This window comes from Astyanax mexicanus, chromosome 17 (assembly GCF_023375975.1).
Source record: "Astyanax mexicanus isolate ESR-SI-001 chromosome 17, AstMex3_surface, whole genome shotgun sequence".
Classification (NCBI taxonomy): Eukaryota; Metazoa; Chordata; class Actinopteri; order Characiformes; family Acestrorhamphidae; genus Astyanax; species Astyanax mexicanus.
The window spans coordinates 10,035,471-10,062,570 of NC_064424.1; the positions used below are offsets into that span (position 1 = coordinate 10,035,471).

Consider the following 27,100-nt stretch of genomic DNA (forward strand, 5'->3'; position numbering starts at 1 on the left):
ATAAAGTCAGCTGTCTTCAGTGTTGCAGTTTTTTTCATGAAGTCACATACTCCAGTGCTGTGCTGGTAGAATATCATTTCTCCCAACAAATCTCATGACCTACATAGCATGCCTTAAATGTGGTGTAGAGCTGTTTATTGTCAGCACAGCTCGCTGTGAAATCCCACGAACAGCCCGTTTTTAAATGTGATGTATTCCCAGGGTTTGCTGAAATGTGATTTACAGAAATGAAATTCACTGGTAAGATCTGTGTGTCTGTGTGCATTTCTTAATAATTGGAGGATTTTGATCCTTGACGCTATTTCTGGCTCCACCCCCACCACTTTCACTCACACTCACACACACACACACCTGCCATGTTTCAGAAGGAGGGAAAACACCCTGGACCAGATCGGCTGCACCAGTTCACCCGTGAAATCGCTGCTGGGCAGCTTTCTCTTCCACGGAGCGGGAGGGAGGGATGGGTGGGTTAACGCGGTCACAGCGAAGATTTGCGGCCAGCGCGCGAGAGGGGAGCTGTCTCTCCGGCGCGTCTCAGGCGCTCAGCATCCTTCCCGCGGAGAAGATGCGTCAACAGTTTGGAAGATTATTGTGAATGGTGTGAATTTCCTCGGATGGCAGGTGGGCATTGGCTTGGCTTGCGGCACAGCTGCTGGGGGCGCAAAGTGTCGCGGGTGGGGGGCTGCTTGAACCCAACTGTTCCTCTTCAGAACTTCGCAATATGGAGATGCGGACTGATGGAGGAGCTGATGATCTGAAGGAACTATCTGTATCTGCTGCAGTGGCTGTGGAATTTTCACTCAACAGTGGCACTAAGACGCGACAACTGGATTGATTTTTTTTTCTCCCACGATTCTCTCACGATTCTTCTGTAATGGTTTAACAGAAGCTTTAATTTAACAGAACTACACATGACAGGAATTCCTCCCAATTCTTACTGGATATCCTAACCGGACTGAGACCTCACCTGCATCAGGACCAGACCTTCAAAACAGGTAGGTCTTTAGAGGGTATTTCAGGTGCTCGTGGTCGGATGCAGTGTGCTGTAAAGAGAGTGAGTGTTGGGCACCTGTTGTTTTTTTTGAGGGCGGGCGAGAGGAGAGACCTGTAGCGAGAACTGTCGGGATTTTGGAAATGATGGGAGTTGGTGTGGAGAGGGGCGGGGCGGCGCACAAACTGTCCCAAAAATAGCCCGGGTCTCCTACCGGGCGCTGGAGGACCTGTTTCACCATCAGATTAGCTTGATTTAGTTACTCTACAACTCTACAGACATTGTGTTAATTAATAATAAGCGAACCCATACGCTGTACACTGAAACAAACCGTGCACTGAAATGATATGCTATATGCTATATGCTATACCAGGCAAGTGCACGTGAAAAAACATTAACTAACACTTAAACACAACTGTTGCCTAAAAAACAGATTTGAACAGATACGTATAATATTTAAATTTTAACTTGCTGTGGTCTATATTTGTTCGCAATACATAAAATCAAACCATAGGCAATTTTTAATGGCAGATATCAGCGCCATCAGATATCAGTGCTTGCACGTGGCCTGAGAAGTTCAGCGGTGTCAAATAAATAAGTACAGATACCTCGTTACCTTACTTAAGTAGAAATTTGGTTATCTATACTTAATTGGAGTAATATTTTTTATATAATTTTTCCCACTTTATTATCTGTACTTTCTACTCCTTACATTAAAAATAGCCTCGTTAGTCCTACAAATCGCCTAATCTGGATAGAATGAATTTGATTATGGTTGGATGAGAAATATAAACATATACCATTCCGACACCCTATTGGTTTATACGATCCACGCACCTGCACACGTCACGCCCATGCTCCAGCAAGAACATAGCATGCTTATGTAGCCTAGTATGAAGGTGATCCATGCAGAGACTTTACATATTTACAATATATTTGCATAATACTAAAATGCATTGATTTTCAATAGGCATATATGCAGCTGAAACAGGGAGCTAGGTGCATCGCAAATTTATCAACATTTAATTTATATCAACATTTCAAAATAACTTAGTTATTCTGTCTTTTAGAAAAATGTGTTTTGGGGAGGTGGGGTAGTGCACTATAAACTATGTTGTTTGCAGAGGTGTTTTATACCCTATTATCTATACTTCTACCTGAGGATTGAATGTAAGTACTTTGGACATATTTACCTAAGTTGTTGCCATATATATATCTTTGGAAAAAACAAGAGACCACTTAATGATGATTTTTTTTTCTTGATTTAACAAATTGAAAACCTCTGGAATATGGATGATCACTGCCATCAAACCTGAACTGCTCGATTTTTTGCACCAGGAGTGGCATAAAGTTATCCAAAAGCAGCATGTAAGTCTGGTGCCAAGATGCATGAAAACTGTGATAAAAAACAGGGTTATTCCACCAAATATTGATTTCTGTACTCTTAAAACTTTATGAATATGAACTTGTTTTCTTTGCATTCTTTGCATTATTATGAATATGAACTTGTTTTCTCTGCATCTTTTTTGCTATTTCATTTTTCATTTTCTGCAAATAAATGCGGTAATTGACGATACTTTTATTAGGAATTTGCGATAAGTTTGTCCATAGTTTATAGAATAAAACAACAATGTTCATTTTACACAAACATTTACCTATACATAGCAAAATCAGAAAAATATTTCTATATAGAAATATAGGAACAACTTTTTTTTTTAAGTACAATCTTATTTTTTTCTGCATACTTCCACGCATATCAGACTCATTCAAAACATAAAATTCAACAGTTTCCCACATAATTAAAACAATATTAATTAAAATATAATTGAATAATAAAAATCTCCTGGGGGCTCATTTGGGTGACGTGTGGCAGCTTAGTGATTTGTGATGGACTGCTTGTCACTTCATTCATTGTTGTGGGGGGGGTTGTCGACAGCCCGTCCCTGTCCTGAAGCTCGGTCCAGAGCCTGGTCATTCCTCCAGTGCCTTGTAAACGCTGCTCTTCACCGCGCGCTGTGTTTTGGGAATGATGAGTCCGGACGGGTCAGGAGCGGAGCTGCCGCTGAGCGCTCTGGGGATCTCGGGTCCTGTCGGGGGGCTGGATGGAGACCCGGGAGTCTCGCTGTGGTCGCAGCTGCCCGGTGTTGCCTCGTTTTACGGGTAAGCAGGAGAAGCCGAGCTTTTTTTCTGGTCATTACGACACAGAGACCACGAGTAACGCCGTTAACTCAATCGCTGACAGCCGTTAGCGGTTTTCTGTAGCCGCCTATAATTCATTTAAGCCTCATTAGCTTACATTTCGTGGAGGATTCCAGTCCTTCAGTTTTAGGACAAGGTGAACTTGTGGTTTTGCCCACTTGAAGGTTAAACTACTGGAATTTTATGTCTGTCTGGAAATTTTGTGTCTGAGATTTAAAATTTTCCTGTTTCAACTCTTAACTCTGAATTCATTTCGTTTTAACTGTGAATTAATTATTTTTTGCTTCCCAGCTGGCACACAACCGACCTTCAACGTTGAAATGTGATTAAATATGACTAACCTAATGTCTGTTGTTATTTCAACAACATTTAATGTTAAATGGTTGTGCAAACGTTGCAATTTTAACATTGAATCAACATAATGTCCTCAACCTTCTGCCTTTTGAATCAGCATTTTACATTTCATCACCATATAATTTCTAAAAACGGTTGGATGGAGGTATGAAACAGTGTTTTATTTCTGTTTACAGTAACTTCTTTTTTAATTTAACACCATGTTATATTAGTTTTACTGTTTTAGTGTTTTTGAGATCAAATGTTCAGTAATCAGGTTGGTAGTGGTGGTTAACTTTCTTTATACTCAGATTTACTGCACTGATGTAAGTTTATTGCTAACACTCTGTTAATCATAAGATTTTCTACTTTTAGTGAGCTATTTTTTTATTTTAGTGAGCTATGGTTTATTAAAGGTTGACATATGACGTTGAAACAACGTTGCTATGTCAACCTTGATTCACTTTTCAAAATCAACACCAAATTCAATGTTGATTCAACCATAACATCAAGGTTGATCAACGTTGATTCAACATTGAAATGCCAGCTGGGTTATGTGTAAAGCATGCTGAAGTACAATTTGGATAGGGAAGTCTTTAATGTATTGTGGTGTTTTGCCATTATGTCTGGGATGTCAAGAATCTTGAATATCAACCAATCAATACTCACTAAATTGTACTAATTGTACCCATGAATGTATAATATTGATCTTTAGAGGATCAGATGTATTCCCTCTGAAGTACAAAGTCTTTCCTACAGCAGGAAGTATAGATTTGAATCGTTTAACCAGCCAAAAGGTATATTCAGTATTCTGTATCACCGTACTGTACTAATAAACTATATATATATATATATATATATATATATATATATATATATATATATATATATATATATATATATATGTATTTTAATTATACATTTTTCATTTGGGAACCAGACAAATGTGGATCATCACGTTCTTGAAGCATATTCAATTGATGACATTGTTTATAATCGAAATAAACTTTACTGGTACAAAAAAAAACATGGTTACAAAAAAAAAAGACTTTCACTATATGGTACAGCCCCAGCAATATGCTTTGTACTTTTTAAGTACAAATCTATACTTACTTTTCTTAGTGAGTATAGTGATTAAAAAATGTTCAAATGTTTTTCTACTATTCGGTTAATTTTTTTCTTTTTTTCTTGATGAGTTGTCCTACACTTATATTCACAAATGAACTCTGATCATCCTCTGCTGGTGTTTCAGACTAATCTCAAGGTGAATATGTGGATTATTTATGTTTGTGGGTTAACGGATTAAGGATTTCTCATTTCCTGAGTCATGTTTGCTGTTTAGCAGCGCAGGTGCATTGCTCATCAGCTCAGAATCACACTCAAGATGGCATGCACATTATGCTGGGTCAAATGAATTTGGAGAAGACATTATTATTATTAGATGCAATGACTTCTCACATCAGATATCAGATCAGATTCCAAACAAGCTTTTCTGATAAAGAGGGGCTGCTAGCTATCTGTGACCCAAAAGAAGATGTAAAAGATTTAAGAAGATGTTTTTTTTTTACTTGTGATACATATAATTCACAATCTGGTTCTTTGATTGTAAGTACAATTATTGTTATAATGATTTTTATAGGCATTAAAAACCTTACACATGCACACACATCGGGTTGAGTTATTTTACATGTATATTAAAATATATTATATTTTATGAATTGCACAGTTAACATTGCTGTTAGGAGTCATTATCTATGTCATATTTCAGCAGGAAAAAATATCAGACTGCTTTTAAAATGTTAGATACAGGAATTGGTATGGTTCTGGAATTGGGCCTGTGTGCCTCCAGCTCTGCCCTCATTCTAACCCTGTCATCTTTTCACACACCTTTCCACATCTGGACTAAATTTCAGTAGTTATGTATTGTTTGGGTTTAATATTGGGTTTCAGTGCATTTATAAGTTGTATTAATGAAAGGAGTATTAATGGTTTGGCTCTTTCTCTGTTTTTTTTATAGAGAGATGGATGGATGGATGGATAGATAGATAGATAGATAGACAGACAGACAGACAGACAGACTGTAACGACTGAGTTTAGTAGACATGTTCACTGAAATGCTTCTAATTCTGTCTATAAGTAATAAATAATAAAATTCACTTCACCAGCGCTTGTGTAGCATCACACCAAAAACTATTAAAACACTGTGTATTTTATTGTATTGTATTAACAATATTATTACTTTTAAACATATCAGCTATATTATCCGTGCACAACTACACTAACCTCACTGTACATTTATGTAATTACAAAGGGCAAGTAGTAGGGGTGGGCCAATACATTGAAATTTCAATATATTGTATAATTTTCATTTCCAATACATTATTGATACAGGGCATCAATTATCAATATTGCTAATACATTTAACTTACTAAAGTTACTGCTTCAACATTTCTCCCAAGTTCCAAACTAAAATATTGTCCTCAAACCTTTTAATATTATAAAGTTTTTGGAGTTCAGAAATAAATATGAGGTGGAATAACCCTGTTTTTTAATCACAGTTTTCATGCATGTTCTACTCCACCAGTCTTACACACTGCTTTTGGATATTTCTATGCCACTCCTGGTGCAAAAATTCAAGTAGTTCAGCTTGGTTTGATGGCTTCATGATCATCCATTTTCTGCTTGATTATATTCCAGAGGTTTTCAATTTGGTAAAAAGGAGTATTACAGACTCATGATATCATTAATTTAATTGGATGATGTGCAGCAAAAACCTAATTAAAATCGCTGTACTTTTAATGAAAGAGTAATTGGATAGCCATTTTTAAAAGTCTTTCACTGCTGATGAATTTGATCACAATAAATATTGTACATGGTGAAAATGTCTTTCCATATCATGATACAATATTTGTATCACGTTTATCTCACTGCCTAGCTCTAACACTGCGTTTATGACTGTGCTGCACAGCTCTGACTCTTCTACAGTGCCGGGCAGTTCTAGACACACATTAGGTGAAGTGCTAAGTGCTTTATGGTGTGAGGTCCACGAGTCCCTGGAGCTCCGCTGACATTTCTGACACATCTACAGCAAAATTCATCACAGAGTGTGACAAAACGTGTTCAACTTAGAGCATGCATCTCTCTCTGTCCTCCATCTCACTATCTACTAGTCTTTCACTCACTCAGTCTCTCTATCCATCTATCATTTTTCCCTTCTCTTTGGTTTTTCTCTCGCCATCTGTCATTCTATTGCTCTCTCTATCCCTCACACTCCACTTTTTCTCTTGCTCTCCATCACTGGCTGACTAAAGAGGGGTTTGAGCAGGTGCCCCCATGGTTTAGACTGGGGGTTGTCAGTCTGGGACCCACATTTTCTCATGGTCATTAAGTCGCGACCCATTTTTATAGGAACTTCTTTGTGAAAAATAGTCTTCAAAAACCCATTTAAACATACAAATGCATGAAAAGTGATTTTCACCCTTTGGAGTGATGAGGGGAGAGAGAGAGCGCCATCTACCCACCCAGAGAGGGCAAGACCAACTGTGCTCCCTCAGGGCTCCAGTAGCTGATGGCAAGCTGCATGAACAGGATTCGCACCAGACAAAGTACATTTAAGAGCATTTTTTTAAGAAACTGAGGAGGAACATGACAGTTACATGTAGAAAAGTTACCAGAATTAAATTAAATGTCAAAACTAAAAATAAGGCCACAAAATTAGATATTTCGCTCTCTGCATTCAGAATATTTTTTTATTTTGATTTCTATGTTCTAAGTTCATTATTATTCGTCTCTTTTTGTCCTCAATTATAAAGACAAAGAAAAAACAGATACTAATTATTTTTAATGTTTTTTTTTAAGTATTTTTTTACAAGCTCAAAAAATGTCCCAAACCCACCAGTTGAGAACGCTGGTTTAGAAAGTGTTGCTAAAGCTTCTACAATGGCAAAAATAGACAAAGTTATTTATTGGCTGCCCTTTGTGTGGGAAGAAAAGTGACTGAGTGCCCACTAGGATGACCCTTCTTAAAAGACGTTATGCTGTGCCCTCTAGACCAAGCTATTTTGATAATGTGTCTCAATGGGTGCCCATCTTTAGGTGCAGTTAGGAAGTGCCTTCTATGCCACCCGTTCTAGACACTAGACTGTGTTCCAATGGGTGCCCTGTCTAATAGAGAAAATGGAAAGCGTTTTTGTTGTTTTTTATTTTGATTTCTATGTTCTTAGTTCATTATTACTCATTTTAGCATTCTCATCATTTTACTTTACTTTTCATATTATTATCTTTTTCTTTTATAATTTTTCACTTTTTATTTGTCAGTTTATTTTTATGGTCTTTTAGAATCTTCTATTTTTTTCTTTTTAGATATATATTTTATTCATCTATATTAAATGTTGAGGAAAGTGTATTTATACAGCACCTTTCATACACAACGATCATTCAAAGTGCTTTACAAATTAAAAAAATACAAACAAAGTCAAATTACAAAAACGTGTAACAATAAAAATGGAAACAAAAGAATAAAATAAGAAGAAAGCATGGATAAAACATGATTAAAAAAGAAGAGAAGTCAAATTAAAAACATGTAAAGAATAATTGTAATTTGAACAAATATTTTAAGAACAATGTAAAAAGAAAAATACAAGACATTATAATTAAAATAATATGTAAGTAATGAAAAATGAAGAGGAAAAAGCAATACTAACCATGTGTAAAGCAGAGCAAACTAATGAAGTTAATCTTTAGCACTCTTACAGTAAAGAAAATAAAATAAAAATTATTAACACTTTCAAAAATGACCCTATATACTTATTTTATAGCTTATTTTATAGCTTTTTGTACACAAATTTACAAACATCTCACTAATCATGTTTGGACTCATGTATTGAGAAAAAGCTTTTTACACAAAGAGGGAGTAAAGAAACTTTTGCTTTTTACATTATTTGTATTATTTTATAGTTAATACAAATAATCATTAACTTTCATAACATGTTTTTTTCCATATTCACTGACCTTTAACCCCCTTATCATTCCTTGACCCCTATACAGGCTACAGGTGTAGGTGATACAAAACCCTTTTTCTGCAGTAAAATATCTTATTTACATCTCCTACAGGACACTTAGAGAAGCTGCCTGTTTTCTTTCTACTCCACTTAATAATTCCAGATCAGTAACAGGAATCAACCCAAATTCTGCATGTTTGAGAACAGTAAAAACTAGACAAATATAATAAAACTAAAGGTTTGGAGGACATGAACTGTTTGATTTGTATTCAGATGAAAATAGATTTTAAAATATAGTTCAGGAAAGCAGATTTACTCTTTTTTATATTTTCTATTACAAATACAAGTATGATTTTCAGTAATGTTCCTTATCAAACTTTTAAGTTTTTTTATGTAATCCTTGAACAGCCTGAGTCCACCAAAGCTCTCCATCTCAGTCCCTTATATTCTCTCTCTCACTTTCTTATATTCACTTATACAACCCCACCCCCTTCTTCACTCTAGCTCCCTTTAGTCATAACAAACTTTTCATTACTTTTTCATCAGTGTCTTTTCTCTGCAGCAGCTCTGTAAATGTGATGTGAGTATGTTTCCTCCCCTTGGGGGGTCTTTCATGTAAAGTTCATCACCGGTTCTTTTTTATTTTAGAACAGCAGCGTTCAATGTCACACACTGACCTGAGTGACTTTGATGCAGTGTAGGCTGGTTGTCAGGACGAGCGCCGCAATTAACCTTGCCGAGGTGCAGCCTTGTTGTTGGGGGTCATTATCATGATGAGCACATGTGCCTTTTTTTGGGGGCTCGTTTAATGAGCTGTCTAACAGCTGTGGCAGGTAGGAGCAGTGCCTGTGACCCAAATGCCACCCACAGCTCTGCTACTGATCCTGGACCAGAGCCAAGAGCAGATGTGCTGGTCCAAACAGAACGGAACCACCGGCTCAGGAACTCACAAACACCTGAGCTTCATATCAGAGTCAGCTCACAGTTTCAGCTTTATAACTCATATTCTGAGTGTTGAGCAGTAAAAGAATGAGCATTGAGGTTATACACAAACACAACTCTAATTTAATCACCTGGTGCAGGTAATTAAGGGCCTTCAGGGGCCTCAGAAAATTATTTTATACTTATTTTGTTTTTAAAAAGTTAATAAATTGTTGTACAATGTTGATTATTTAAATTTTATTGTCGACTAATCAGTAATCTGTAACATTACTGTGTTACACAAAGTGCTGGGGATGGAAGCGCAATGGGAGATGGGTAAATGGCTCAATAACACAACTTAGTCTGTGTCTCCAAAAGTGCCCAAACACAACAGATTACATATTTACTCAGTAATTAGCAGCAATTTCCTAATTTAAACAACATCTGAATGTTTAAATGCCTTTTGGCGGCACGGTGGCTTAGTGGTTAGCACGTTCGCCTCCCAGCACTGAGGTCTTGGGTTCAAGTCCCTATCTGGGTGGAGTTTCCATGTTCTCCCCGTGTCTGCGTGGGTTTCCTCCGGGGACTCCGGTTTCCTCCCACAGTCCAAAAACATGGAGGTCAGGTAAATTGGATACTCTAAATTGATCTGGTGTGTATGGGTGTGGTATGTATGTAAGTTTGTGTGTGTAAATGTATGTATGACTGTGCCCAGATATGGAATGGCACTCTGTCCTGGGTAAATGCTGTAGTGCCCGATGCAGTCCTCCAGGTGGACGGTTGTTTCTGGTTGAGAGTACGCTGTGCGCTATTGGCTGCCGCTTCTCACCAGTGTGTGGATGAGTGTTAATGTGTAATGTGCTTGTGTGTAAAAACTTGTTAACTGTAAAGCGTCCTTGGGTTTCTAGAAAGACGCTATAAAAGTTAAACTTCATTTTAAATATTATGTTCAGCTGATCCTACCATTTATATTTATAGATGGAGAATATGGCACAAATGTATGGGAGGAGGCATGCACTAGGGAGAAAATGAGCCAAAAAAAACCCACAAAATTAAAAACCAATCTTTGCATGTAAACTATTAATTTAAAACACTGTGTATTGGATAATTGATACAGTAATGCAAAACATATTATTGTAATACTTTAATATGAGTATATTTTCTTATCTATACTTCTGACACCAGATTGTTTTTACTCTTATTTTTACTTTATTTTACTCTTACCCAAACTTCCACTACATGACGTCTCATCTTTTATTTTGTTAAAGGCTCAATTCTCTATCAAACTCAAAAAGTAGGTCACTGATACAGGGGGGAAACATACTGAAGTAACAAGGCAATGTTCACGACTTTGTAAAAGCCGTGTCAAAGAAATGTCGCAAGAGATCAGCTCAAATAATTATTAGGGTTCAGTCTCAAAGATACAGACTGAGCTCAGCCTTCATCTGTGATGGTCCCTGTCCCTGTCGGCACTGATGAAATCTGGCATTGAGAGGTTATCCATGGACTTGATTAATGGATGGCTGAGAGAACGCAGAGTGTGACAGAACTCATATGAGTCTCTGGGCTGGTCATGGTTTCTAAAGCATGAAAATAGTCATGGATTAAGGCTGCACACTCAGCAGAGCCTGTCTGCTCCTTCACTCCAGTAAGAGTGCCTGCTCACTGGAAAGTAGGTTTTTGGAAGGAGGAGGAATAGGAGGAGGAGGAGGAGAAAGAGGGGAAGAGTGCAGTTACTCTGGCTGCTGTCACCAAGTAAGTGTAGCTTGCCAATCATGTGGTGCATCTTGCACAGAGGTTTTTTTTTTCTTTAAGGATCCAGGTTCTGAAATGAATAATCTCTGCATGAGTTTAAAGGTTTTAAGAGAGCAGTGTGATACATGTTTCGATACATTGTTTCGTGGCATTGTTTCGATAAGCTTCTGCAATGTCACAAGATTTCTTTCAATCCAGTGTTGCATTAATTTTTCACCAAGATCTTGCAGCAGCATTGATGATGGTAGAGTCTGACCAACCGCAAACCATAAAGCCTTCTCCAGCACATCCCAAAGATTCTCAATGAGGTTTAGATCTGGACTCTGTGGTGTACAATTCATGTTCTTTCATTTCAATTAAATTTTATTTATATAGCGCTTTTTACTCAAAGGTTGTCACAAAGCCGCTTTACAGGAAAAACAGGTCCACGCCTCTTATGAGCAGCACCACAGAGATGCCAATTTTATGGTGACACAGTGGCAAAAAACTCCCTTTAAGAGGAAGAAACCTTGGAAGGAACCAAGACTCAGTCCTAGGAACCCATCCTACTCGGGTTGACCCGCTCAGTACAAACAAATAACAAACAACAAACAAATAACAGAACAAAACAACAGTACAGAGAATTAATGTGAACTATGGCTAATATAACAGGTACTAATTTATGAATGAAAAAATGTGATGGGCACAAACTATGGCGCTATGGCTAATACAGAAACAGATACTGAGTGTGTTAATGTTAATCAGTGCAGGGTTGCAGAGCCGGAGTAAAACACAGCGGGCAGTGGAGAGCCAGGCTGGGAACATCAGGAACAGGGCATCTCCATACATGTAAAAGAGATAGATAGAGAAAACAGAAAGGAAAGAATCACTCCCTGAATCACTCTTTCACAATTCCAGCCCCATAAATCCTGGCATTGCCATCTTGGAATATGCCTGTGTCATCAGGGAAGAAAAAATCCATTGATGGAACAACCTGGTCTATATTCAGTATTTTTAGGTAGTCAGCTGACCTCATTCTTTCAGGCGGCAATTTTTTTTTATCCAGGCAGTGTATTTGTATCAGTTTTATTTTAACTAGGAATTCACCATATTGATAATGATGCCAAGTCACACCAATAACGTAATAAGTAAGTGTGTGAAAATCATTGGCTGCAACTAAGTACATGGATCTGAAGGGGGGAATTTAACTGCATGGACTGTGTTATTACAATTGATTACAGCTATAATAGTAAACAGTGCATTACTTTGGCCGAAGGCTACTGAATAGCTGTGACACAGGCCAGACTCTCAGATATTATAGATATTATAAAATGAGCTTTATTAAGTCCAGACAAGGGCAAGACATACAAACATAATTGTGAGCTGAACAGAGAGTTTAAAACCAGACAATACAAACAAAAAAGCAAATTGATGTAAAGGAGCAAACAGACATTAATCCTTTTAACAAACATGTAAACCAACCGACAGGACAATGGTCAATCAGTACACAAGAGACTGTTATTGCATGAAATAACAGCTAAATAACAGAGCGGTGTATTTATACAAAGGGCTAACAGGCGTAGAGCTTTAAGGTCAGGTGACTTGAAACCATAGGAAGCATCTCTGATTGGTGGAGAATAAGTCCTTAGTCATTAATCTGCTAAAAAAAAAAAAGGAACAGCATTGTATGTTGCATTTTGTTTTAATAAACAGTTTGATTTATAATCCAGTGGCTTATATCACAAGATATTCTTCTTAAATCCTGGTGAAAAAAAACATGAGGCACTTAATTCTACACAGTTCTACAGACTTAAATCATTGTAAGTTCAGAAATGTACACATTTACACATATTTTTATAAAATTAACATTGTATTTTATTTAGCGTAATGTGCCTCAGTCCTTCAATCAGTCTTTTATTTGTTGTTAATTTTCTCCCAATGTACATGGCTTATTACCCAACCCACTCCTTAGAACTCCCCCTATCACTAGTGATGCCCCAATCACTAGCACATGCCTCCTCCAATACATGTGAAGTCAGCCACCACCTCATTTTGAACTGCTGCTGATGCAGCATTTCCGAGTAGCATTACAGCGCACTCGGAGGAAAGCGCAGCGACTCGGTTCTGATACATCAGCTCACAGACGCCATGTGCTGAGCGGCATCACCCTTTGATGTGTTGAGGGGAAAGAGTGCCATCTACCCACCCGGAGAGAGCAAGGCCAATTGTGCTCTCTCAGGGCTCCGGCAGCTGATGGCAAGCTACATGAACAGGATTCGAACTGGCAATCTCCTGATCATATTAGCAGCGCTTAGCTCAGTCTTTTAAAAATTCATTTTAAAAATACTACAAGAGATTGGATAAAAAAAAAAATTAGATAGATCTGGCTGAGAATAGGGCCCTAATATTTCAAAGTACACTTTGTTTCACTTTATTTACATCCCTCTATCCAACACTCCAAACCTGCTGTGGAGTTAGAGCTGAGCACAACTGTGCAGACAGGAGAAATACTAAATGAAATGGGCTGTAGATATTACACAGGTGGGTTGGACCCCCTGCTGTGTTCACACACTGAAAATATTGTTCAGCTTTTGTGCGGAGGTGCAACATTCTTATTCACTTTACTGCTGGATAAACCTCCACTGAATTCACATGAATTCACAGAATGCTGTTTTTTTCTGACTGGTTGGATGAACTAATGGAGGACAGATGAAAAAGAGCTAGGTTTAACTCTGCTTGGTTGGGTAAGCTTTAGTTTTTGCTAGATAGACTTCAGTCTGTAGTTACAGTAGCTTTCACTCGGATAAACAAATTTAATTTGTGCATGATAAAGCCACATGCACCTTGTCATTGGTGAGGGTACTGATTACTCAGCACTAGAAAGTCCCAGCTCACCAATCGTCAGACCTGCCATACACCTTCAATTTTTTTTTTGAGAATATCCAGTCCCTGTTCTGTTCGGAAGTCATCAAATTATCCTATTTCAAAAACATATATTAAGTTTGCATTGTCTGTATTTGCCTTTTTATCCTACAGCAGGGAAAGTTCTGTTAAGCTGATGTCTGTAAGTTTTGGGATTTAGCCTCTCTGGTGAGAATGGGTAATTGCACCAAGCATGCGGAAGAATCATTTTAAACTGGGCGGGTGTGATGCGGTCTTCTTTCAGAGCAGATAAATTCGATTCCAGGTTATGTTCAGTCAGAGAGAGAGAGAGATAGAGAGCACCCTCAGTCAGAAACTTCACCTCAACTATACACTTTGTTTTTGCTATGAGTGAATGAGCTACTAAGGCCTGAGTTTCCCCTTCTGCAGTCTCCATTGCTCCACCAGCCGCATGCATTAGAAACAAAATAATACAGACTGCCACTTTAAGATATAAGCAGTGTTTCCTGATTAAAATTACAGGTCAGATGGATTCTGCACACCAGTACTATGAAGTTATTAAATCATAAAAACAAATTTGGTCTTATTCAGCATTCATACATTCATACATCTGGAGAAAAACAGTGCTTCTCATGAAAAGATACAACATCTTCCCAATTGTGAAACATTTGGCTTTGTTGTATTTAGCCAATGGCAGTTCAGTTTTGTCCATTAATGTTGAAGTTATAAGCAGTGTTTCAGTCTGGACTATGTTTTTTTTTAAGAATGACATGCAGTATACACCTATCAATCAGAACAGAGCCTATGTAAAGCAACACATCTTTGCATTTTGCCCCTAAAGCCCTATCCGGACGGGATTAGCTTCTCATGGGGATGGCTGGGAAAATATTTCACACTTCTACTTAGTGATAAAACTCTTGCATCCAGACTGCAATTGAAAAAACAGGAGGACCAGTGAGTTTTTTGGCTTTCTCGGTCACGTGACCTCATGTTCAGTAGCTCCTCCATTTCCACTCACTGTTGGGTTTACGTGGATTTCCGTGGAAACACTCGCCCAAAGTGTAATTACAGTGTGTGGCAGTGGACAAATAGCTATTTTAATAAACGAGAGGTTGGGAAAGAGTTCAGCGTAAAACAGTAGATAATTCAGCCTGTAATTTTCTCAGAGGACGTCTGATTGGAATAAAATCACAGAGGACCCCCCATAAAAGAGAGAATTACCCCAGAACCCCTGAGAGAATCCTGATAGGGTTTGATATAACAACTTCAAAATCGTTTTGATGCTCCACTGATTTATATAAGGAAGTATAATGTCTCTTTGCTGTAGGTTTACAATGTAGCTTTTGTAATTCATGCAGGACAGTGCTCACAAGAACTGCATAATGCTGCATACCTCAAGTCATATTTGTGTAAAATCCTGTAATAATAATAATTACTGTACAGTGTCAGACAATAAGTAAGTTCTGTACCTCTGAGCATGTCCAGCAATGGAGATTTTATGATAACAACAAAATAGTAGTTGAAATGGTGTGAAAGATCATTCTGACTGATTTTAGTGTAGAAACCCACATAGTGGGTGAGATCATAAGTGGACTTCTGGGGAAGAGTTTCCATATTGAAACAGAAGAGGCCATGACTGAGCTCTGTATCAATCAAACTTAAAGCTAACATTACATGCCTGCAGGGCTGTTAATATCTATGGTAATTACATTTGTACAGTGTGTCCTTGGTGAACATCACCAGAAATTAGCAGAGTCTCTGTCAGCATCTCTTAATGGTTCTTTGATGTATACAGAAGCTCCACAGAGGCTTGTGCCTTTCAAAGCAGTTTTATTCAGTAATTCTCCGTCACATCCTAGTTTTAGATTGAATGTGGGGAGCTGGCTGAATTGGCACAAGCTGATTCACATTCCTTTCTTTCAGATGTGAAAGGGCTTTGAAGGAACGTTTTTGGAGCAGACGGCTTTTTGTGTCTCTGTGTGTGTGTGAACAAATCATAGGGCACAAATGTGCTTTTGTTGATAACTTTGGAGCAATGGATTTTAAACCTTTTAGACCGTATACGACCCACGGTCAAACTAAAACCTCTTAGTACCTCTTACCGGGTCTACAGTGGGGCCTTGCCCACTTTTTTATTCTGAAAATGATTGATTATTGTTTATGGTCAATGCAGCAATGCCTACTGGCCTGTGGACAATAAAAGAAGTGAGAGATGATCTAGTGCACTACATGACTACAGAGACTACATGGCATCCCCGTGAACTGTATGCTAATTATTCAGCTATTAATCATAATGCAGGAACTTTTGGGACAATTGTGGTGTCCCACAGGATTGTATTCTAGGGCCTATAAAACTGATGTTAATAATTAGAGTATTGTAGTTGAGAGGGTGAAGTACTGAAATGTGGACTTGCATTCAGGTTCTAAAGAAATACTAAAGAAATAAATAAATAGGTTTTAAATACTAAAGACAAAAACAAGATTTATTTATTTATATTCTTGTGAGTACAGCAAATATTCTAAGGTCGTGTGACCATCAGCAGCCGGAGTCAGAGAGAGCACAATTGGTTATTCGCTCTCTCTGGGTGTGTAGATGGCACTCTATCTCTCTCTACCTATCACAGGCTTCTGTTAGCTGATTTATCAGAGCTGGGGAGCTGCGCTTTCCTCCAAGCGCACTGGCCTTACCTAGTGATGCTTCATCAGGGGAAGTTCAGTAATGGTGGTGGCTGACTTCATATATCCAACATTTGCCTTTTCTTCATACTGCAGGGAAGTTCTGTTATGCTTTATGCTTCAGTTATAAGTAGCATTTCTCAAATTAAACTGTTTTTAAAATGACAAATAAAACTGGCCAGATGGATTCTACACACAAGTACTATGAAGTTATTTAGTCAAAAAAATATATATTTGGTACGTCTGGAGAAAAACGAAGCTTTTCATGAAATTGTACTATATCTTGCCAACTGTGAAAGATGTGGGTGGATGCATATTTTTTGGTCTTGTTGTATTCAGCCAATGGCAGTTCATTTCTGTCCATCAATGTTGAAGTTAATCAGAACAGAGCTCTTGTAAAGCAACAATATTTGGGGTTTTATGCTCCACTGATGTGTAAAAGGGAGTAGCATGTCTCTTTGCTATTATTAGTGCTTCTTACTGCACTATGTAGCTTTGGTAAATCATCCAGGACAGTGCTCACAAGAACTGCATAATGCTGCATAACTCGAGTTGTATTTGTGTAAAATCCTGTAATAATAATAATTATTGTACAATGTCAGTCAAAATACTTTTTTCTACTTGTAATGTCAACTCTGTATCTCTGAGCCTGTCCAGTATTGGAGGAGACATTTACGTATCTTCTGCCTTCCAGTGTTGGGAGTATTGCTATTAATGGGTGGGGTAATTGGCTTTTCAAATTGGGGAGAAGAAAAGGGAAACAATCAGAGAAATAAATTATTTTTAGAAAGTGTCATAGTGCAGGGAACAATCTTCTTTTTTTTTAACGTCTACATTTTCTTACTTGATCGCCAAAGTGTCTAAGCGTTATGTTTGCAAGCTTTAAAATAAATGAAGAAAAACTGACTTTACACTCTGTGTTTTTCAGGGAAGAAAAGCAGTGCAAAGAAAAGGCTCACATTTATCTTTCGCTCTCAGTAAGAGAGATCTCTTAAGCCTTCTGTCTGGACTATCGACATTCGAGACAAGAGTTTAGAGTCACTCAATGAAACACTCCTCCGCTGTGGCTGAATAAATCAGAGTGACAGGGCTATTGTTCTTTATTTATTTCCCCTCTTTCTTGGCCAGTATGCCAGCTACTGTGAGAAGTGTGTTTGATGTGTGTGTGTGTGTGTGTGTTTAATGTGTGTGTGTGTTAAACAAGCTCTATTGTTGCACATGCTTTTATTGCTAGCTTGGCAGTCTCCTAATCATCTGTGAGGCATCTTTACAGTAGCTGCTCGGAAGGCTTTGTTAAGCAGCGTTGTGAATTTATGCTGTGCTGTAAAGCGGGTAGGAGGAAGACGCTCGGCTGGAGTCTCCAGAGACGTAACCGTGAAAATAAATTCTGGCTGAAATACACACACACACACACACACACATCCTTTGTATAGAGACAAAAAAGCAGACATATATACACACACGCTAATATACACATACAAACAACACTGGTAAACTGTGAAAGATAATGACAGAAAATACAGGATGTTAGTAATAGAAGTAATAGAGGGCATTACAAATAGTAACAGAACATCTAGACCAGGGGTTTTGAACCTTAGCAAATGTGCCACATTACACACAGTCCAATATTTATTGGTGATAAGACCAACGCTAACTTTCAGTTCTACCTACAGAACCTACCTAAGCCATATTATCATTTACAGTAGGGGAGACCAGGGACAGGTGTAACACTTTTTAACACTGATTTTTTTTTCCAATAAATTAAAAAACATTCACACTATAATAGCAAGTTTGCTATAGTATAAATTTCAGTGTGTCAACTACTGAAACAATGTATAGAAAGTGGTTTTATGAAATATGTACAGGTTGCAAAACTGATTTAAACACAGTCACTCTAATGCTCCCACCTTTGTAACACATGCCAGGGAAGGTTGTAACATGTCTTATATATGCATAATGAATCAATCAAATTTGACATTTGATCTCAGGACAATACATCTAATAGAAAAGTTAAAAATTTTACCCAAAAAACTCTTCTTTGGTGCTATTTTTCTCCAGGTGTTTCAAATGGGACACTTTTTCTTTGTTTTTTGTTAGCCAAACTGAGCATGTTCACAGTAAGGGTAATCACTCTCGCTTATTTATAATTAGAGGAATTCAAAGTGTTACAACCATAAAATGGTGTAACTCTCCTGGTCTCCCCTATGATGTCCCAATAAATGTGTTCATACACAGAGAGTAGGGCTGCAACTAATGATTATTTTGGTAGTCAGTTAATCAACTATTATTTCTGCCCTGTCCTCCATATCTAAAAACAATAGAAAGAGCTGAACATGACATTTAAAAAGGCATTAAAATGTCTTGACGTTGTTTAAATGTGGAAAGTACTGATTAATTAGTGAGTAAATATCTAATCTGTTGTATTTGGGCACTTTTGGAGGCACGGACTAAAATGAATGTAACATGTGTGAAGGAACCATTTACCCATCTCCCATTGTGCTTCTGTCCCCAGCACTTTGTGTAATGTGGTACTGTTACAAATTAACGAGTAGTCGACAATAAATTTTAAATAATCGACGTTGCCAATTATATCGACTAATTGTTGCACCCCTAACAGACAGTCAGTCTGTCAGTCTGTCAATTTACATAGTGCTCTGATACTTCTAGCTAACATTTGTGAAGTAGCTGTAACAAAATACTGTGGTTGACATTTATTAAATTCCACACAGTGTAGTATTACTATTTTGTACATTGTGGTAAAAAAATGTTTACTGGATTAATTAGCTTTGACTGCATTTGTGTTAAGTTCTCCCTTACGAATTCTGCCCATTTCTACAATAAAGATTCTGATGGGTTCTGCCTGAGTTTTACTCTCTGTTGTCCCACCTTCCACCTCAATATAGATCAAAATTTAGATAGAAAACTAATAAAACTCTTAATAATCATAAATTAGATCATGGTCCTAAAATTCTAATAATAAATGTAACTAGATTTTCATCCCTCTGTCCAACATGTCCAGCCTGCTAGGCAGCAGACCTAAACCCAGACAGGGTGAAATGATTGAAATGGGCTGTAGATATTATACAGGTGGGTTGGACGCCCTGCTGTGTTCACTGACTGAAAATATTATTCAGCTTTTGTGTGGAGAGGCTTAAAAGAAGGCAACATTCTTATTCACCTCTGGTGAATTCATACATGAAATTCAGGTACAGCTGAGTACAGCTAGATGAAGCACTGGATGGATGAATGGTGGTGTAAAAGAGAGATGGACAGATTAGCTAGCTAGCTACTGTGCTAGCGTTTGGAATGCTGTTTGGGTTAGCATTAGCTAATTAGTTATTTATTAGTTCCTATTGTTTGAGTAGTATCTGGATTGTATCCTGATTAGATTTTAATGACATTTACACTTGGTATTGAATTCAGAACCGGTTTATGGAGAGACTACTCTCCTCCCATTTCCCCTGTTTAATTAGATAAAGCTAAAAAGATTTTTTTTTTAAAATGAGTCCTCAATAAATAGGTGAAAATGAAGCTTAACAGCTAAAACTCAAATTGAAATAGTAACTAACTAGATATTTCATTAAATTTGGGAATATAGAATTAAATATTTTGCTAAAAAATGTAAGAAAACTAATATACAGCTCTGGAAAAAATAAGAGAACAGTTAATGATGATGTTTTTCCTTGATTTTACCAAATTGAAAACCTCTGAAATATAATAGGAGAAATGTTGTCCGTAGTTTTTAGAATAAAACAACAATGTCCATTTTATTCAAACATCTACCTATAAATATAAAAAAAACAGAGAGACTGATTCAGAAACTGAAGTGGTCTCTTAATTTTTTCCAGAGCTGAATTAATGTATATTTTCTATGTAAATTTCCATTTTTCTGCAGCAAATAGGTTTTAGGCAGTAAAGTCTGTAGCATCACTGCTACTGTGAGCTGGTTAATGAGCTGCTGCTGGACATACAGACAGAACACATTTAAGAGGCTTTTACTTGGAGTTTAACAGTTTAGTAACAAGTCATGTCTTGTTTTGAGATTAAAAAATTAGTACAACTTTCAGTATAAACATGATTAAACTTTTATAAACAAATAATTTAGATCAGTTGCTCCAATCATTCATTTTGGACTCACTTGAGAGAGATTCTTAAGTAGGCATGAAGTGATCAGGCGTAAATGGGACCTTTGTTTAGATTCTTCCAGTTTACTTTGAAAAGATCTAAATATAGGCTAAATATAGTCATCTGTTGGTCATTGAAACATTATTGATGGAGTAAACGTTTCAAATTTTGTAAGTAATGGATCAATAGAAATATATCACCAAAAAAGCCAGTTTCTTTGCTCATGTTGGGCTAATGACTGTAGGAAATGTTGAGGTATGATTACAGGTGTAATTTTTTCTCTGGTGTTAGTAACGTTATATAATGTAGCTGCTAGTTGAGCTGCTGTTAAAGTTGGAGTTGCTTAAAGTTATAATTAGTGCTGTCAATTAGACATGACCGTGTGTGATTAATAGCAAAACTTTAGTGTGTTGATGTTTTTTTTAACACAGATTAATTACCAAGTTTGGATGCATCCTCCTTCTATAATTTACTCATTTGACAGAGACTGGTGATTAGTGGTATTAAGTGACGTTGTTTAATACTGCTGAGTTCATAAGGTAGATTACTTTTTATTTATGCTGATATATGGAATAAATTCCACAAGCACAGACACACACACTCACACCATTCCTTTCCAAGTTGTTGAAGATGGAATATTGGTTGATTCTTTAATTTACATTTTAATAAAAGAAGAAGGAATGTGTATATATATATATATATATATATATATATATATATATATATATATATATATATATATATATATATATATATATATATATACACAAACAAACAAATTAAGAGATCACTTCAGTTTCTGAATCAGTTTCTCCGATTTTGCTATTTATAGGTATATGTTGAATAAAATGAGCATTGAGGTTTTATTCTATAAACTATGGACAACATTTCTCCCAAATTCCAAAAAAAAAATTGTCATTTTGAGCATTTATTTGCATAAAATGAGAAATGGCTGAAATAATGATGCAGCGCTTTTAGAACTCAAATAATGCAAAGAAAACAAGTTCATATTCATAAAGTTTTAAGAGTTCAGAAATCAATATTTGGTGGAATAACCCTGTTTTTTAATCACAGTTTTCATGCATCTTGACATGTTTCCTCCACCAGTCTTACACACTGCTTTTGAATAACTTTATGCCTTTACTCCTGGTGCAATAATTCAAGCAGTTCAGCTTGGTTTAATGGCTTGTGATCATCCATCTTCCTCTTGATTATATTCCAGAGGTTTTCAATTTGGTAAAATAAAAGAAATTTTGAAACAATACAGCAACCTTGTTTTTAAATGCCTTTTGACAGCTTACTGCTTCACTGTGTCAATGGCCTGAAGTGGTTTGCTTTTGTTTTTCTGAAAGCGGTGGTAAGTCCAGCACTCGGCTTGGAAGCTTCAAATGAGGCACCGTGGCTCTGGCACCGTCTGTGTTCTTATGTTCTTTGGCACAGCATGTGGGTGTGCATCTGTGTTTGTGCGGGGCTCGGGCAGGTGTTTGTAGTCCATTCCTTGAAATTATCTGTTTGTTTTTTAGAGAGAAGATGCCTTTTCATCATGTGAGAGCAGGGTTGCTTTACACGGACAACTTCCTGACCCACTCGCTCGATGAAATCAGCGAGGAGCAGCTCGCCAGCATCTCCACTGAAGAGCTGGGTGGTGAGTGCTAGTGTGTGTGTGTGTGTGTGTGTGTGTGTGTGTGTGTGTGTGTGTGTGTTTGTGTGTGTGTTTTTTCCTTTTCAGAGAGGGCAGTTGTAAGAGCACTTTGTTGATGTACCATTACTGACTTTAGGTCATCTGTTGCTGCACAAATCAGTGGAACAGGACCGCTGCAGGACTGCTGCTGACCGTGTTCTGTATTATTGCTGTGATGGAGCACTCTCAGCACAGCAGTGATGGCAGCATGGTTAGTGTGTGTTGCGTTGGTGTAAGTGTTTCAGGCTCAGTAGTGTTGCTGGTGTTTTTAGGCCGTGGTTTACTGCTGGTTTGAGAATAGTCCTTCCTAAAAATGTCCAGCCAACAGTAAATGGTCCTATGATAAAAACTGAAATTGTGCACCAGAAATGATGATCCATTTTACACAGTCAGAATAAAACAGGTGCTGTACACTCAAAGTGGTGTCTGTGTAACCCCAGAGGTCACTGACATTCTGCCGGGGGTCTACAGCAGGGGTCGGCAAGTATGAAACATCTGGCCTGTGAGATTGTTTGAATTATAATGAACAATAATGAAAAAAATTAAAAGTAAAAATTCTTCTCTGCCGAGCTTTTGTTTACATCCCTCCCTTGTCTCTCTGTCGTGATTTTAGTTTCCGCCCTTTCTCTTGTTTTTTGATTTTGGGCTCCCTATCTCCTTATAAGGGCGTTTTCCCAGCCATGTCCCAATTCGCTAGCCTGGGCTGCAATACTGTATTGGACTGCGACCCTGACGACACTGATTCGATCCTGCGTGAGGAGCGTTGTGTGTATTTATTTGTTTTTTTTTCTTTATCCTTGGGTTTACCTGCTTTGTGATCAACTGTTCTGCAACTGGGTTCAACAACCCTCTGGGCTGGAGAGCTACTAGTATGTAGTGAACTTAATTGCTGACCCCTGGTCTACAGAGTCCACAGGCCAATTAAAAAATGGCTCTGGCAAATGAGGTCAATAATAGTGTTACAAATAATCCTGATTACACCTTTAAACCAAAATATTTTTCTCACTTAAGAATAAGGTGAACATTAAAAAGATAATGGAGAGTTTATACTCTATTAGCAGCTCAGAACAGCTTGTGTTCCTATCAACAATCCTTTTATTGTGTTTGAGAGCATCAGTTGTAAAGTTGTGAAGAGGTAGAGTTGGTATACTGCTATTAGCCTATTTGAGTAATGTTCTAATCCATAATCCATACATTTGTAAGTATCAAGTGCAGTCGCAAGGACCAACAAAAACGTTATGATGAAACTGGCTCTCATCAAGATCAAGAAAGACCAAGAGTTTCCTATGTTGCACAGAATATCATCAGAGTTACCAGCCTCAGAAACCTCAGAAAGTTAACAGCTCCCCAGATAAGAGCACATAAAAGCTTCACAGAGTATTTTGATTTGTTTAACACTTTTAAATTGACTACATAGTTCCTTGTGTTTATCTTCATAGTTTGAGTGACTCAGTATTTATTTACAATGTAGGGGAAAAAAATATTTTTTATTGAGAAGGTGTGTCCAAGCTTTTGACTGGTACTGTATATACACCCATTATGACATAAATAATGTCAAATTGCAGTGCTAAAAGTGATAAAAGTTACCAGAAACAAAAATGTTAAAATATATATACACTATATAAATAGTAGAGTGTTGATAGCGTATGCCTTCTAATTAGAAGATACAGGACTGGTGATGTGGCTGGCGATGGCATAGCATCTGCGTTTTTAAGGCAATCTCAAGTATTGTCCCGTTTAAATAGGACTCTGGAGTCTTACAGCAGAATAGACACAAACATTTATACCAGTGATTCCTGTATCTACTCTAACTGTAGATTAACCCTTAATAAAAAAAAAGGAATCCCAGAGTAACCCTGCAAACGCAGCACATGTAGATCTATCTATCTATCGATCTATCTATCTATCTATCTATCTATCTATCTATCTATCTATCTATCTATCTATCTATCTATCTATCTATCTATCTATCTATCTATCTTATACATTGTTATACTGTTATACATCTATATGTATGTATAACAGTTCTTTAGTCTGCTCACTAAACTGCAGCGTGAAACCAAAACTAACTCTTCAAGATTTACAGTATAGAATACAATCTAACAAACACACAAACCTACAAACCTAAGTTTTGGTGTAAAAAGACCCTAAAACATCAGAAGACAGATGAGAAAACACTGTCAGTGAGGATCTGTATGAATATGTAAAGCTATTTCCAGCACTGACACTGGATTGGGTGACTGGAATATTGCATGATATTGCATGAAACTTCTTTGCACAGCTTTTGCTTTTCTCCACTTTTTGAAATCATAAATCTCATTTTATTTGATATCTATCCCCAGCCATTTAACACAGAGATGCCTAGGGGCACACAAAGGGAAGACAGATGTCCTAAATTAGCCAACTGGCACTAGTGGAAAGACCACAGGATAAAGCTTGTCTCAGAGATGTATTTGAAGGCCTATAAGCCAGTCCTCGGGAGACAGAGATAAAGCAACCTACACTTCATATGTAAATGCCTGTGTGAAAGGGCTTTATCATATTATGCAGAAAAGAACAAAAAACATCCGTCTGCAAAAAGAGTGTTACATGTGGAGGTGTTATCTTTGTGATGTGTGAATGTGCATCATATAACAATTAGGAAGCCACTAGGATTTGTGTTTACCCAATTAGATAATACTGATAATGATTCAACTGGTAATATCATTGCATTAGGTGTTTTGCATAAGAAACAGAGGAGATACATGTAAGATTACTGAGCTGTTCATCTCAGGAGTTACATTTAAGCAGCTGGAGACATAGACACACTCAATGCTAAAGTCTCTTTGATTTTCCATATGATCGTATTGTTTTCTACGAACAAAAAACTACAGAGACATTAAGGAGATTTTGTTTTTATTAAGAGTTAATTAGTGTTAATTTAACCCTAAAGGTTTTGACGTAACACTGGTAAATTATTGTGTATATGTGAGCTAAAACTGATGCACACCGAGCTGACATTAAAACACTGACAACCTGAAGAAAATTCCCCAAACAAGCCCCAAAAGATTTGATAAATGAGGTCAGTTAAGTTTCTTTGGCAGTTGTGGAGTACATTTTAGGTGGCTGGTATTATATAACAGTGTTAAAAGTTTCATACTCAGCTCTCTCAGCTGACTGCAGTGTAATGCTCAGGAGCGTTAGCCTATTTTTGGCTCTTTATCAGACTTGTAATTGAGAGGTTTTGGTGTAGCATTCAAGAGAAATGCTGAGACAATTCAGGCAAAAGTTTCAATCAAGTTTGGAATCATATTTGTTTCTGACATAGAAGAATTCAGTTTAGATCCAAACAGGAAAAAGTAGCAGTAAAATATTCTTAAAGTATTTAAAGACTCCTGCATGATACAAAATAATTATCACAATATTTAATATTATTGGTAACACTTTAAAATAAGGACATATTAATTACACAGTATGTTGGTCAGAATGTCCCAACGAATTATTAATTGACACTAGTGACACTAGACATATTTTTAATCATTACACATTTTTTATCTCATGTCTCAATTTATTATTATTTACAACATTCTGAAGTATTACATTTTAGTTATGTTTAATAATGTTTTAAATAGTGTCAATTAATAACTGTTTCAAAAATTATTGTTCACCATTGTAACACCATTCAGTGGCTTCTACGTTCAAGTGATGCCTTTAGGAAGTAATTCGCCTGAGTATTAACACTTGGTGAGCCAGGTATTTAAGACTGTTGTTTCGGTTCGTCTAGCATTACAACACGTTTTCTCTTTGCCTTTGTCTTGATTTTTTCATCTGCGCCTGTCTGAGTTCTGTACTGTTACCTGTCACACTTATTCTGAAGTGTTTATATTTTTCATTCAAGACTATTTAAGACTTTTCAAGACTTGAATGTGTTCTGCATTTTACTGAAACTGAAATGGCAGTGAAAGCACTGAAAAAACCCACAAAATGTGTCATGCCTGGCGCCAAAGGCACTCCTGTCTCTACCACACTCAACCCTAGCTGCGATAGTCTCCGTACTACAGTACCCAGAATGCACCATACTAACTTCACTCCCGTTCATAATCGCATGGCACAACCAGGAAGCTGAATCACCTAAATAATAATAATAATACTTTATTTTTATATAGCGCTTTTCTAAAACCCAAAGACGCAAATCACTTGACTATTGATTTCACCTGGTACGATCACTATATATATGGCTATAGCGCTTGTCCATGGCCTGTGTTAGCTCTCGTGTATCCAACCCTGTTTTTGTATTTTTCTACCCTGATTTTTGCCTGCCCTCTAGAATATTGACCTATTTTGTATTACCCTTGGACTTATTGTCACATTTGGTAATGTAAAACAATAGATTCATACAGCTGGTGATAACTGTCTGGAGACATTACCAAGACGACCACTGAGTGAACACACGTTATAGTAAAGACTTTAACTGTAAAATAAGATTATTCCAATGCATAACACTTAAATTAAAGGGACAACTAGGTCCTGCGTGTTTCATATTATGAGACCACCCTGATTGAATCTAATAGAAAGCTC

At 37.1% G+C, this 27,100-nt stretch overlaps 1 protein-coding gene across 1 annotated transcript in view; it reads left to right on the plus strand.

Moving 5' to 3' along the window:
- Window positions 1-365: 365 nt before the first annotated feature.
- The window catches only part of caln2 (calneuron 2), a 78,502-nt gene continuing 51,767 nt past the window's right edge, over window positions 366-27,100 (plus strand). Inside the window, exons 1-2 of the mRNA XM_007254166.4 lie at window positions 366-995; window positions 22,386-22,507. Of these exons, the coding sequence (XP_007254228.3) occupies window positions 22,393-22,507 (115 nt within the window). The 5' untranslated portion in view covers window positions 366-995; window positions 22,386-22,392. The remainder of the gene's footprint in view (window positions 996-22,385; window positions 22,508-27,100) is intronic.